Source organism: Serinus canaria, chromosome 3 (assembly GCF_022539315.1).
Source record: "Serinus canaria isolate serCan28SL12 chromosome 3, serCan2020, whole genome shotgun sequence".
NCBI classification, from domain to species: domain Eukaryota; kingdom Metazoa; phylum Chordata; class Aves; order Passeriformes; family Fringillidae; genus Serinus; species Serinus canaria.
Genome location: NC_066316.1, coordinates 54,682,145 through 54,695,272, shown reverse-complemented (window position 1 = coordinate 54,695,272; position 13,128 = coordinate 54,682,145). Strand labels below are relative to the sequence as shown.

The window sequence follows — 13,128 nt, the reverse complement described above, 5'->3', positions numbered from 1 at the left end:
GTCTCTTTCATCTTGATCTGTACTACTTTTATAATCCTTACTAGTGTAGCACTTAGGAATTTAGCTTGATACTGCAGCTACAAATTATTCCAAAACTTTCAATGAATCAAAGGAAAAACTAGATCTCTTTTTTCAGCTAATGTCAAAGGTGAATTTGGTGCAGTGGAATTAATTGGATGCCACATTAAGAACTGAACACAGGTATGTGTATAGTTATTTTTCTGATCTTTATTGGAAATTTTGACAGACAAAGTAGGAGTATGAAATTGTTGCAAAGATCCTGATCCAAAGTCATTTTACTGTGAAGTTCTGAGAGGCTGCAGGTGGCATAAGATCCCAGAGACAGCTATGTCTTTCTTGAATTGTAAACAGAATTTATCACTGTGTCCTCTCCAGGAGGTAGATAGCATATCAGGGAAGGTGTAAACCCACACAGTAGGATTTCATATCTTCCAAAGCAACAAAATCACTGGAAAACTGAAGGCTGGAGAAACTGAATTGTGGACATTGCCAAAAGTGACATCATGGTTCAGGCCACACTCCAAAGCTCAGGCCCAGGGAGCTGACCTATTGCAGCTGCCTTTTGCATGCAAACCTGTCCTTGGGAACTGAACTACTGCGGTTTCCCTTGTGTCACCTTCCCACCCTGTCTTGACACCAAGCCATGGTTTACTGTGTCTTGATGCTCTGCTTACCTTGCCTGGTGGTGTCTATGAAACAAATAGAACTTGGGAACTAAGGCAGATTTGCACCGTTTTTCCCTCCACGGGATCCTCTTGCCTTGTGTCATCAAGCTAGTTCCAGATGTCAGCTGGTGTGCTGTCCAGTCCTGCCAGGGCTGTGGTTCAGCCAGGTCACCCTACAATCCTCCAGAGCAGCCGTGCTCCTAAACCAGCCCACACCTTCCTGCATCTGAACTTTATTACTTCCCACACTGATTTTTAGTATGAACAGCGCTGTCACACAAACTCTGCCTTCATCATTTCTCTGATTCCTTATGGGATAGGTTTCCTTTCTCTCTTTAATGAGTGAAATTCCCACATCCTCTTTTGAAGATGTCATTTGTGCCACTGTCTCCAAAGTGCTGAGCTTTGTTTTCTGCCTCAGTTCTGAGGCTCTCATCTGCTTCTTCCAAATAGCACCAGCACCATAAGTCATTCTTTTTCTTGTGTTAGAAAACACATTTCAGAAACAACACAGCTGCCTGAATTGCCTCATGTCATGAGCAGCAAGGTGAACAGAATAAATTGTTTCACAGAAAACAAATTATGCTCATGATGAAATATCACATCTATCTGAGAAGGTGATATGTGTGTTTTACAACAGTATGAAATCTGATTTGGAGCTCCTCCTGACATTTGTAGAGAAAAATTTCCAAATTTCACAGCAAATGACAGCACTAGCAGAGTCATCTTCATAGCTGCTCTAATGCATGAACTTAAGTGCTAGCCGAGGTGAACTGAATTTACTGTCTGTAAAAAAATAAGATTTAGGAAAACGCACCATAGAAACAAGGATTCTACTTCAGCAACAGGACTGCAAGAGCACAGGCAGGCCTGTCAGTTACCAGGACATAGCTGCCACTGCAAGGGTTGAGGACATTGGAAATGCCTCTGACTTTTCAGCTATTTCCTTGTGACACACCATGACAGTGGATTTGGGGTTTCACCAGGCATGCATAGAACATTTCACAAGGGACAGAAACGTGGTCCTTAAGTGCATTTCACACAAAAAAATCTCTGACATCTGAACCCTCAACTTTTAGGGTGCTCTGCAAAACAGCTTTGATAAATTACTGGATGAGATACATGGATATTAAATAACCAGATACTAAAAATCATCCCCATCCATTGTATGGCCAGTTGGGGAGTTCCACTAATCCCATGCCACCTGTTTTTCATCGGACAATAATTACCACTTTCCCACACCCCCTAATTTACCAGTTCTTTTTTCTTTGTGTTGGCCTTTGCTGCTCATGTGTTCACTTGCTCTTTCTCACAGAGCATCTTTATCTCCAGGCTGACCTTGGTTTCATTTTACTGCTTCTGTTTCAGCTCTGGAGAGAGTCAGTGTCCCAGTCAGCATCTCCCATTTTCACTCTTGCTGTAAATGCTGTCACCTCTCTGCAAAACTTCCTCAAATGTGACCTGAGACTATCACAAAATTGTACACGTGCAGAAGAGGGGAAGACAAACACCAAAACCCTTGTACTGGGGATAATGGAGCCAAAAAATCACGGTCCGGCAGCCAACCCTTTTATTTTTGTTTCCTCTCTTACATACGAACTGTGATTTTTCCCCCTTGCTTGTCGTGCTGCCAGCAGCCAGCAGGCTGTGCTGAGGGATCAGTTTTCTCCTTCAGGAACACGCTGAGAGCCGCTCGCAGAAGTGTTCTCACCTCTGCACTGCAAGAACTTGTTTGTCTTCCCAAGACTGAGAGCACTTTGCCAAGAAGTGGAAAGGGAAAAGATACAGTTTCCCCACCAAAATAACAGAGTAGTTTGTCACTGTACACTGTATGTCACGTACTGCCAAGGCTTCTGTTAGACGATTTGAAACATCCCCTAGTGATAACGAGGGTATTTCTTGAGAAGAAGAAGATAATACAGGAACTTTTTCACTGACAGCAAAACACTTTCTTCCAGCAATAAGAAAAAGCCACAATAATAGGAAGAAGGATGACTGAGCCTTTCCAAACTAAGCAGCGATGAAATGGGGTCAGATGCAAGGATGGAGCCTTTGCCCCCTGTGTTGCCAGTGATCATGCTCATCCCAAGGTCACAGGAAGAAAGCCAAATGAAGCCCCACAGGGTTTTTGAATCAGACAAAAGACAAATGTCCAATTTATAATGAGCAGCTCAACGGTACCTTTGTAAAACGCTGGAACAGCTGATGTTTTTTACCACCACAAGAGGGTGTAAAGCAAAAACAAGAGTCAAACAAGAGGCAGCCCAAGCCAGCGAGGTGAGGTGTTACAGCAGGCATAAGGGTAAACATATGGTGCCCCATTGCCTTTCTTGTCAGCATTCCCACAGCAAGCATGCCTGGAAGGATCCTAAAGAGAGGTTTCATTGGATGCTTTTTTGTAGAGTTTTGTTTTCAGGGCCAGAAACCAAATGTTTGGCTGTGCATTAGGCACTGAAAGCAAGAGCACGGGCTGAGATGACATGAAAATTGTTTCCTCAGGTTGTCTTCATGACTCCCTGTCTAGCAGGGGGGAAAAAAGAGAAATCATTGCTTGGTGGAAACAAAGGTATAACTTTGTGGGAACATGAGCCAAGCTAATGCTTTATTTCTGAAACAGTCCCTCTTTTCTTTCCCACTTACAGAGTTCTTCTTCCTTCTGCTTCTGCAGAATCCAGCTGCATCCCTTCTGAGGACTCTGTCAGGCACTGAACCTCTCCATAAGGCAATTTCAGTTATCATCACTGTAGATGAACATCCAGCTTGACGTGTCTGTTCCCTGCTGCCTGGCTTGGCTGAGCTGACAGAGGTGCCAAATGATGAGCGATTAGCCCAAGGCAAGCAGTGGGAGGATGTAGAAGGGTGGCGGAAGAGGAGGGACAGAGACAGGAACATTCTTTTTTCAACTGAGCCCTTAGGACAAGTTCATTTCCTAGGAAACACACTTTCACCACACTGCTACCTGGCTGGCATATCCAGATAAACTGAAAGCCTTTTGACAAACATACCTATCTTCTTTTAATTGAAGCAGGCTGCTCTGTGAGCTTAAAAAAATCCAGTAATGTTCCATACCTGTCAGAAGAGACTGATCTTCCTAAAGGGTGCCTACAATAACCAGTTAAGAGTGAGAGTTAACTATATTAAAAGCAGTTTCAAATATCACATTGTGAACTAGTAGAAGGCATTCCTCAGTCAAACCATTCATTAACTCTTCCTGGTTTCAGATTATACAATTTAATAATAATATTAGTCCCACAGGGAAATTTTGTTTCCCACAGGGAAATTTTGTTTCAGTTCAGAATGAAGCCAGTTTTAAAAAGATGCAATAATGTTGCAGCTTGAAGAACCAGCAATAAATTATTTATTTTTATAGCAATAAACTGAAAAATCTGCAGTGAAAATAAGAAGGAAAAAAAAAAAGGCTGAGCAGAATATTCTCTCATTTCAGTGTTTAATTGACAAGTGCAAACATAAGGCTCTCATTCTGCAAGATGTGTGTATCATTCCATGAAAATCAATTCACACGTGTAGGCAACCAGCAGTAAAAAGGCAGCGCTGAGTGCCAACATTGTGCTGTGAGTTTTAAACCAGTGAAGAAAAAAAAAAAAAGATTCAGCAGATAAAATACTGATTTGCATCCCATGTACTTTTGTGGTGCTGCAGGCCCTGCCACTGCCTGATAGAAGCCCTTGTAAATCTTCTTCTGCGCATGGCTTTTCCTCTCTACAGAGAGCACAGTGGGACAGACACATCCATTCTTCCTTTGGGCCAGTCCTCAGCACTGAAAGCTTGGCACAAAGCCACTGCTGTTTGTGTGCACAAATGGCTTTTCACCAGGGGAGTTATTTTGGTAAACACTCATAAATAAGGTGACTTACATTAATCTCTGCTAGACCAGTGCTAGTTTCAATCCATGTGTGAATGGGAGATGTGCTTTCATATCCTCTTTTTATTTTTAGTTGGGAGAAGATAAAACTGCCATAAGCAGCTTCAAGAGTCAGAATTATTTGGGCAGGTCCTAAGGCATCTGGGACACAGGGAGTGGTTCCTAAGCTATGGCATGAGGACACAAACTATTTGCCCTATAGAAAGGCCATTCACCTACATCTATGAAATGGACCTCATGCGGACCAGATGGGATGCATAAGCTTCAGACACTGGTAGCTACAATGCTTTCCCAAAGAAATGGATTTTACAGGCTGAATGTTACAGTCTGAGTCATCTAAAGTCAACCATTTCCAGATCATACATCAAGGTTGTTGAGCTATCAATGAATTACATGCATATTTCATCTTTCACTTGCTGCCATCTTATAAACCACTCCCTTTGGATTTTTATCAGGAGGAAATAAATTAGGAAAATATTAATTTTTCCAGAGCAGACAGGTCTTGGAACTTCTCCCATCACAAATTTCAAGGAATGTAGTACTCTTTTCAACACCTTACAATTTTTTTCAGTGTTGAAATTCTTAGCTTTTGGCAAGCTCAGCTCCTACTATCCTATCCTAAGACATGAATTTCAGCATGATCTTAGCTCCAAGATTTTTTCTGCTCTATTTTCATTCTTTCACCTCAAATTTTGTTTCAGTTCAGAATGAAGGCAGTTTTAAAAAAGATGCAATAATGTTGCAGCTTGAAGCAAACCAAAATGGGATAAATCTTCAAGCATCAAGGAAATGCTCACTGACATCTTAAAATGTCTGCTGCTTTGAATGCCCCACACAAAACAGGAAATTCCACTTTGGCTCTACTACTATAAGAAAACCACTCTGGCTTCCTGTTAGCAGAAAGACATGTCTCACACAAGAGAAATAAACTCAGGCTCTCACTTGGTTACAATTGGCTACTTTTGTATGACTAAAGGAGCAAAAGAGAAAAAAAAAAGGCCAAAGCCCAAAACCCAGTCACAGTACATGGAGGTCCCCTCATAGAAGTATGCTTTCACGAGCTCCTTTGCTACTTGAAACATTTAAAAGTACAGGTTTTCATATTAAATCTGTAATAGACATGTAAGCTTACAGGCTTACACAATAGATGTAACACACCCATAATTTTTTCAAGTTAGAAATTATTTAAAATTCTGAATTTCCACAGAGCTTTAAGTCAAATACCATGTTTTTTCTTCCCCTCCTTCCTTGACTGCCCCACACCAGCCTTTTCTCTCAATATGATGGTATCCTCCAAAATTCAAATTATTTACAAAAAAAAGAGAAGCATCACATTATTTATTCCTGTTTATTCCTGGTATCAGTTAGGGTATAGTCAATTTCTGCTTCAGTAGCTGTTACAGTGCTGTATTTTGGATTCAGAATGAGAATGGTATTGGTAACACACTGGTGTTTTGTTTTTTGCTCAGCCATGTTTTATCCTCAGTCAAGGATATTTTGCCTTGTCTGGTGCTCTGCCAGTGAGGAAATGCACAAAAAACCAAACTGGCAGGGAGCATAGCTGGGACAGGGGACTCAAACTGACCAAAGGGATATTCCTCATCACAGAACATCATGCTAGGTAAATAAACCAGGGGCAGCTACCTGGGAGGGGGCCTGATCTGGATTTGGGAAGAGGGGTCTGGCAGATCAGTGGGTGGTGAGCAATTGCATTGTACTTCACTTGCTTGGGTTTCTTCCCTCTTTTAATCATTATTATTATTTACCATTACTTTATTTTAAATTATAAAACCATTCTTGTCTCAGCCTACAATTTTTTTCTTCAGTCCTACTCCCCATTACATAGGGATGGGGAAGGAAAAGAGAGCGGGGGTGAGCAAGCAACTGCATGGTGTTGTCTCCAGCTGCACTTAAAACCATGACAAGGTGAAACCCTAGTATTGATTGAATCATCAGGGCTAGATGTAAAAATATTCATAATCCCCACATGGAATCTCTTCCATCACAGGAAAGGGAACATGATTCCACCTCATTCTGGTACATCATGAGATGTACACCACCAGAACAGAGAGATTCGATTTCCAAAAAAGCTGCAGAAACAGTTGAAATTAGGCATTGTTACCAGGAATTCCAAAATCTCCATTGCAGGACTTGCTGCACCAACTGGCTTTACTGACAGTAGAAAAATTGTGCATATGCACATATCCACACCCACATACTTTCTCCCAAAAAAGTATATAAAACACATCCCTTGAGGCAGATGGTTAAAGACTTCTTGACATTCACACGCTAGGGATGCACAGCTCCCTGTGCTATGAGTCAATAGTGCAAGTCTTCCAAAGCCAGACCAAGAAATACCAGTTAGTCCAAGCATCACTGAGCAGAGCACAGACTTGTCCAAATTTCTCCCGTTGAGGCGGCTCCCTGCTGTAGCTGTCAGCTTGTGCGTAATTCTGTCTCTGATTACGGCTTCCACGCTGCTGGGCAGCCCCTTGTGATAAACCCAGGTGAAAACTGTCACAGTCATTAGCAATGCCAGAAAATTAATCCTGTTTCACTGCAATTTTCACTTTGCATTTTCCACGCTTTCTATTATTTTGAGTCTAAGTAGTAGCTGAAGGGAATGGAGTTAGACTTCCTGCACGGTACATAAAACCCATACATTTGTTTTCCTGAACAAAGAAATTTGTAAAGTTATAACTGGGATTAAAGTAACCCCATTCAAGAATTTTCTGTTCTTTTCTAAGCGGTGATAGAGCCCATGCTCAACAGGTCTCCAAAACCTCAATAGTTCAACAATAAGTATCTACTGACCATGTGAAAGAGAATAATTTAAAAGCAATTTCAAGCTATGTAATCTGTCAAAACCAATAGTGGAGTTTGGGCAGTCCGAAGATTTGTCTCTAGATTTGGGAAAGCTGTTCTGTCTATGTTTACACAAGTGCAGTGTGAAAAGAGCCGGCACAGCATGTACAGACCACATAGGCTTTTCTTTGCACACAGCAAATCTACTTCAGCAAATGGAGTTGACTCAGACTTTGCTCAGAACAGCAAGGCACTGACTTGTCTGGCCCAGCTCAACAGGCCACTTAAGCATGTGCTTCTTTTCAGCATCTAAGTGAAGATAATTTTGAAGGAAAATGGAGTCTACACGCTTTGTTTCGTGAGAAACTCGCATGTGTGACAGAAAATGTACATGAAATTTTTCCTCCGATATACTTAGCACCAGGTAGTTAAAAATTAAATGGACCAAGCAGATAAATCCCTACACTCCTAGTTTTCAGGGTGCTCTCAGCAGTTAATTGACATTTCAATGAGAATGGTAGAAGAATTATTAAAAAACCCCAAAAAACAAAAAGAAGAACAAAAAAATCAACCTAAAAATGGGCTGCATTTTTAAGATGCAATTACTCCAAACCAAATTGCACCAGGTATTTAGCTCGCTTAACTTCTAGTTAGAATTAGTGAGTTGATGAAATCACCATTCATATGATGATTTCCTGAAAAGAATAGATTTTTAACCATCCAGGGTTTTGTGTCTGCTTCCCCATTTAGTCATTTTCACCTATTTCCTTGCCTCTATTTTAAAAGAAAAGCTGCTGAGTATTAAAAGTGCAGTATCAACAATCAAACAAATCACTACACAGCTGGAAAAGATTTCATATGTTCCCACTAACACCATTATCTTTTGTTTTGTCAATCAAGCTATGAAAAAACTTAAAATGTATAAAGAGAGGTGAATATGGCTGCATCTCTATAGTGTATTTTGCTTTAAAAGATAAACTGTATTGAAAACTAATGACAAAGAATATCATCATGAAATAGCAACAGAAGTGCAGACTGTCACAGTTCCTGTAGTGACATTAATTTGTGGATGGTGGACTAATTCTTGCTGTTCAAAATTCAGCACTCTGCAAAATTCCTTATATTGCAGAAGAGAGGAAGGCAAAAGCCTAAAACCTTGTACTGAGGACAATGAAGCCAAAAAACAATGATCCTGAAGCAAAACCTCTTATTTTTTTTCCCCAAACGGAAATCTTGAAACTCTCTAGAAAACTTTTTCCAGGCCCTAAGTTGTACAGATTTTCTTCATCTAAAACTCAAAGCTAGAAAAGCAGAACAAAGAGTCACAGCATATGCCTCAGGGTAGTCTCAGCTGCAGAGCCATTACTGTGATCTATAATGGAGCACAAAATAAAGAGGCATTTCAAGTGAATCTGTAAGCACTCGCAGCTGGTTGGGCTTGGTCCACATGTGCCTATTTATATTAGGAAATTCAGCATATATAAATATATAAATAAAACGTCTATACAGTACATAGTCACATTCATATAAGTCATAAAATTACACATATTTACAAAAAATATTTGCAGCTTTGTTTTACACTTCCAGGTCCACATTAGGAGTTGAGTCATTTAGCTTCTGGCTTGTGAGTATGATCAGCTTCCTTAAGCTGGACTCTGGGATGAACTTGTACCTTATATACTCCAAGCTGTCAAAAATAAGAAAGAACATAATCTTCCAAGGAATTCTGCAAAGCCCATAAGAAAATCTTGCTGAATCTTGTCTCACTGAAGAGTAAATTACATGTTAGCAAAAATTTAGAGACTTCTTCTTCATGTAGAAATACAGTACCTTTTTGGTCTGGACCATAAATAAATTTGAAACTCATAAAGCATCAGGCAGAGCTCAAACTGGATGCCTGGCAGCTGTCCACAGTATCACCTCATGCATAATTACTTTTCCATTTGTCTCCATTTAAACTGGTTGAGCGGTGAAAGTAAATGGGTACAGAGATGAAAATGTATACATCAGGTTACCTTAGAGGGTAAAAAGGTAGAGCAGACTACATCCTGTTGGAATCAGTTTAGCTTCATTTCAAGGTAAGTTGTATGGTTAAAACAACCACAAGGATCTCATATTTATACAGTACACATTACATAGTTCTGTGTCCTCCAGAAGCTGGACACTTATAATTTTCTTCTCCAAAAACTGAAAAATGTTTCTTCGCTGCTTTGTTAAATAGTCTTCTTAAGTATGTAGGCCACATTCAGACGTGCTTTTTTGGGCAACTTGGGCAAGTTTGGGGAACTTGCCCATTTGACATTAAATGAGTTCTGCAAGAGCATTTAAAACTTTGGAGACTGGGTTGTTTTCCCTTTGAAGCACCCTTGCGAAAAACAAGATACAGCAGCTTAAATTGCTTGTACATGAAGATACGTGAAGACCCGTGGAGAAAAATCTTGCCACGTGCCATTGATCAAATAGCACTTTCAGTGACTGGCTGTGGAGTCATTTCTTGCTCTTCACTATTCTCTGTGGACATGTCCTGGACCTCCTGCTGCTGATAAATATCTTGGACCAGCATGATGTTAGTGCTCCTCCACTCTCTGTACTTCAGCGCTGTCAACTTTGGGTCCTCTAGCAACTGGTTAATTGTGGCCAGGTCATGTTCCTTACACTAGGAAGAGAACAAGTGGTTATTTCCACAGAAAATGTCAAGACAATTGTCCCTAACAAAAACACTCTGGGAACGTTAGACTTGTGTCACAAGGAGATGGCCAACTACCCATCCTCCAAGCATCTTGTTTTCATTTTTAGAGAGTAGGTCATCAAAGTTATGTCTACAGTAAAAATTCTTCCCAGTTAAAGGCAAGTTATGATTTCATCTAGATTTTTTTTATAAGCTTCTTAACAAAATTTGATGAGAGAAGATTCATGTGAAAATTACACATTGTTATTCTGTCTCTCAACAAGACAGTACTTGCATGAAATGAGATACAACAGCATTTATTTCTGTAACTCACAGCATTTCTAACTTTCTCAAAAACACTTATTCCATGTAATAAATGGAATTAGTAGCTCTTCTCTGGTAGCTGGACTGACCATAATTTTGGATAAAATTTGTGCACTGGCAGTAGACTGGCTATAGTTCCTGTGGTCTGCCATCTACCACCAGCTACTGCAAATAAATCTGGTATCTACTTTTAGGCAAGAGCAGCTCAGACCATAAACTGTGGGCACCCTGGTGCTTGTAAGATGTGGGCAGTGACTGATGCAGGGGCACTGAGACTGTGTATGTCACAGAACTACAGAATAACTGAGCTTGGAAGGGACCTCTGGGAGTCATTTGGTCCAAAACCCCTCCTCAAACAGAGCCACCTACTGCAGGCTGCCTAGGACTGTGTGCAGATGAGTCTTGAATATCTCCAAGGATAGAGACTCGACAGCTTCCCTGGACAACCTGTGCTTGGTCTCCCTCACAGTGTTTCTTGCTATCCAGGAGAAACCTTCTGCGTCTTAGTTTAAACCCTCACTTCTGGTCCTGACACTAGGCACCACTGAAAATAGCCTGGCTCTGTCTTCATTCCACCCTCCTTTCACACATTGATGTTCTTTGGTGTCCTCACATGTTGTGGCATAACAAACCACTTCGCTTTTCCAGCCCATATTGCCTATCCAGGGACCACAGGATAGGGAAGCCCCAGTTAGCAGGTATGATTTGTTAATGGAGGCACCATGCTGCACTAATAAAACTTGGCTACTTTTGCTGGGCTCCCTCGCTTCAGTCTGTGTGTGAAAGCAATGGAATGGTTCTAACCATCTTCTGCTGCTGCCACCCATTCATCATGCCCAAGGACACCCTGTGCTGGTGGCTGCCTTGAAACACCTTGAAAGTACTCCCACGCACTCATTTCACCTTCTGATAGCAGCCATCAGCTGTTTCTATATCCATATCCCACTACTAATTTAATGATCCTTCAACTGCTCCAATTCTTGTCAGGCCTTAGCTGCTTTTTAAACCCAAAAGCTCTTTCAACTGCATTTTACACACATCCTACCTTCAAGTCCCAGTGCCAGCCCTTTTAAGAAGACTTCTGGCATTGATGCAGGGATATGTGCAGTTAGCTTAAGAGAAGAAGAAAGGAGATAAGGAGGTAGAAGGAAGAGAAGTATTTCTACTGGACAAACTTGGCAGCAAAAAGTCATGACATGGAGTTTCTCCTGTAGCACTAAAATTATTTCCCACATTCACTAAGACTGTGACGCATTTGCACATAGCTTCCCTCTCTTCCAAAGTATTCAAAATATGTTTTGTTAATGATATACTGTGGCAGCAACATTAATCTGTTGTTAAATATGTGGAGTCAAAAGTCTAAAATTAAAATTGCACTGAGACTTGCATAAATCACTTCTCAACTAATAGGGTTTTAATTAAAGCAGAGTACATATGGATCTAAAAAATTCTGATTTTTAAATTTCCAGAAGATCATTTCCAATTATCTTATGTCTTATATTATACATTAGGAAAATTGACTTTAAAAGCATATAATTCCACTGATGTAATTAATATGGCACCTTCCCACTGCAGCCACTTGACTTTCAGACAGGCTAACTTAAATACTGCTGTGTAGAGAGCTCTGTTTGTGTCTATGAGAAAGTGTCTGTGCTTTTTTATTTGTCTTGTCAATATTCCAGGTTCTTAGTTTGAAGAAAGAAAAAAAACCCATCAAAAAACAATAATGAAAAGAAACAAAGAAACCTCAAAAAACCCCAAAACAAACAAGAAAACCCAACAAAGATGTCAACATATTTTATATGTTATGAACACTCCAGAACTTATTTTTCCGTATTAAATACAAGTGTTAGACAAGCCTAAGTTAATCACAACTTATATAATACTCCCATGTTAAATCAATGCACCCTTGTCCTTCTTGCTCATGTCTGACATTAAGGCTTATGTTCAGCTCCGTACTAATGAAAGTGACTGTCCCACAAAATACAACTCAATTTTGCACTAACTGGTTCTTAGATTTATTAGTGAGGGTCCTGTCAGGGAAAACTTTTTGGAATGTTTCTGTACATAGCTTCTGGTCCTAGGAAGTAGATGCACATTTTAAACCAACTTTCTGCTATGTGGGGGGCTCACTTTACTGCTGATGCAAATGAATACTTCTGTAGTCACTGCCACATCTCTGAAAACTCTTTGATACTAAGGAGAGACTTCACCAGGTCTCATACAGAGCCAAGAAGGATGCCTCTCTTCCCAATTCCCTTTACTTTTCAGGAATTTCAATACAGGTTGAGGTGCAAAACACAATCCTTCCATTGCAATTAATAATCAAACCAATGATTGTGCTGGCAGGATAAGTTTTTAGAATCATAGGACCGCTAAGGTTGGAAAAGGCCTCTAGGATCATCAAGTCCAACCATTCCACATGCATTTCTCCAGCTTACAGTGCCTGAAGCCAAATACATCCATTTGAAACAAGATACTCAATTCCTGCTTCTAATGCATACGAAAAGAAACAAGTGAAGCCCCAAGATTGCATTTATTCTGTCTTCTCCTTACAATATAAATTCTATGGTTAAGCGTTTTGTTTCCCTCAGCACCACTCAGCAGCAGGCTTTGAAATCCCGTGACACTTGATGCTGGCAGGTAAACCGATTAATAAATTCCCATATTCCAGACAGATTTACCATTCCTTTCACGGAACGTCTCCTGAACCCCTACAGTTTGTGATATATTTCCAACATAAAAGCAGGATGCTTTTGTTA

At 40.4% G+C, this 13,128-nt stretch overlaps 1 protein-coding gene across 4 annotated transcripts in view; it reads right to left on the bottom strand.

The window, feature by feature from the left end:
• Positions 1-5,903: 5,903 nt before the first annotated feature.
• IPCEF1 (interaction protein for cytohesin exchange factors 1) overlaps positions 5,904-13,128 on the bottom strand; it is an 82,230-nt gene continuing 75,005 nt past the window's right edge. For all 4 annotated transcript variants that reach the window (XM_050972131.1, XM_050972130.1, XM_018919951.3 and 1 more), the window contains one exon: positions 5,904-10,030. In XM_050972131.1, coding sequence (XP_050828088.1) covers positions 9,830-10,030 — 201 coding nt within the window. In that variant the 3' untranslated portion in view covers positions 5,904-9,829. The remainder of the gene's footprint in view (positions 10,031-13,128) is intronic.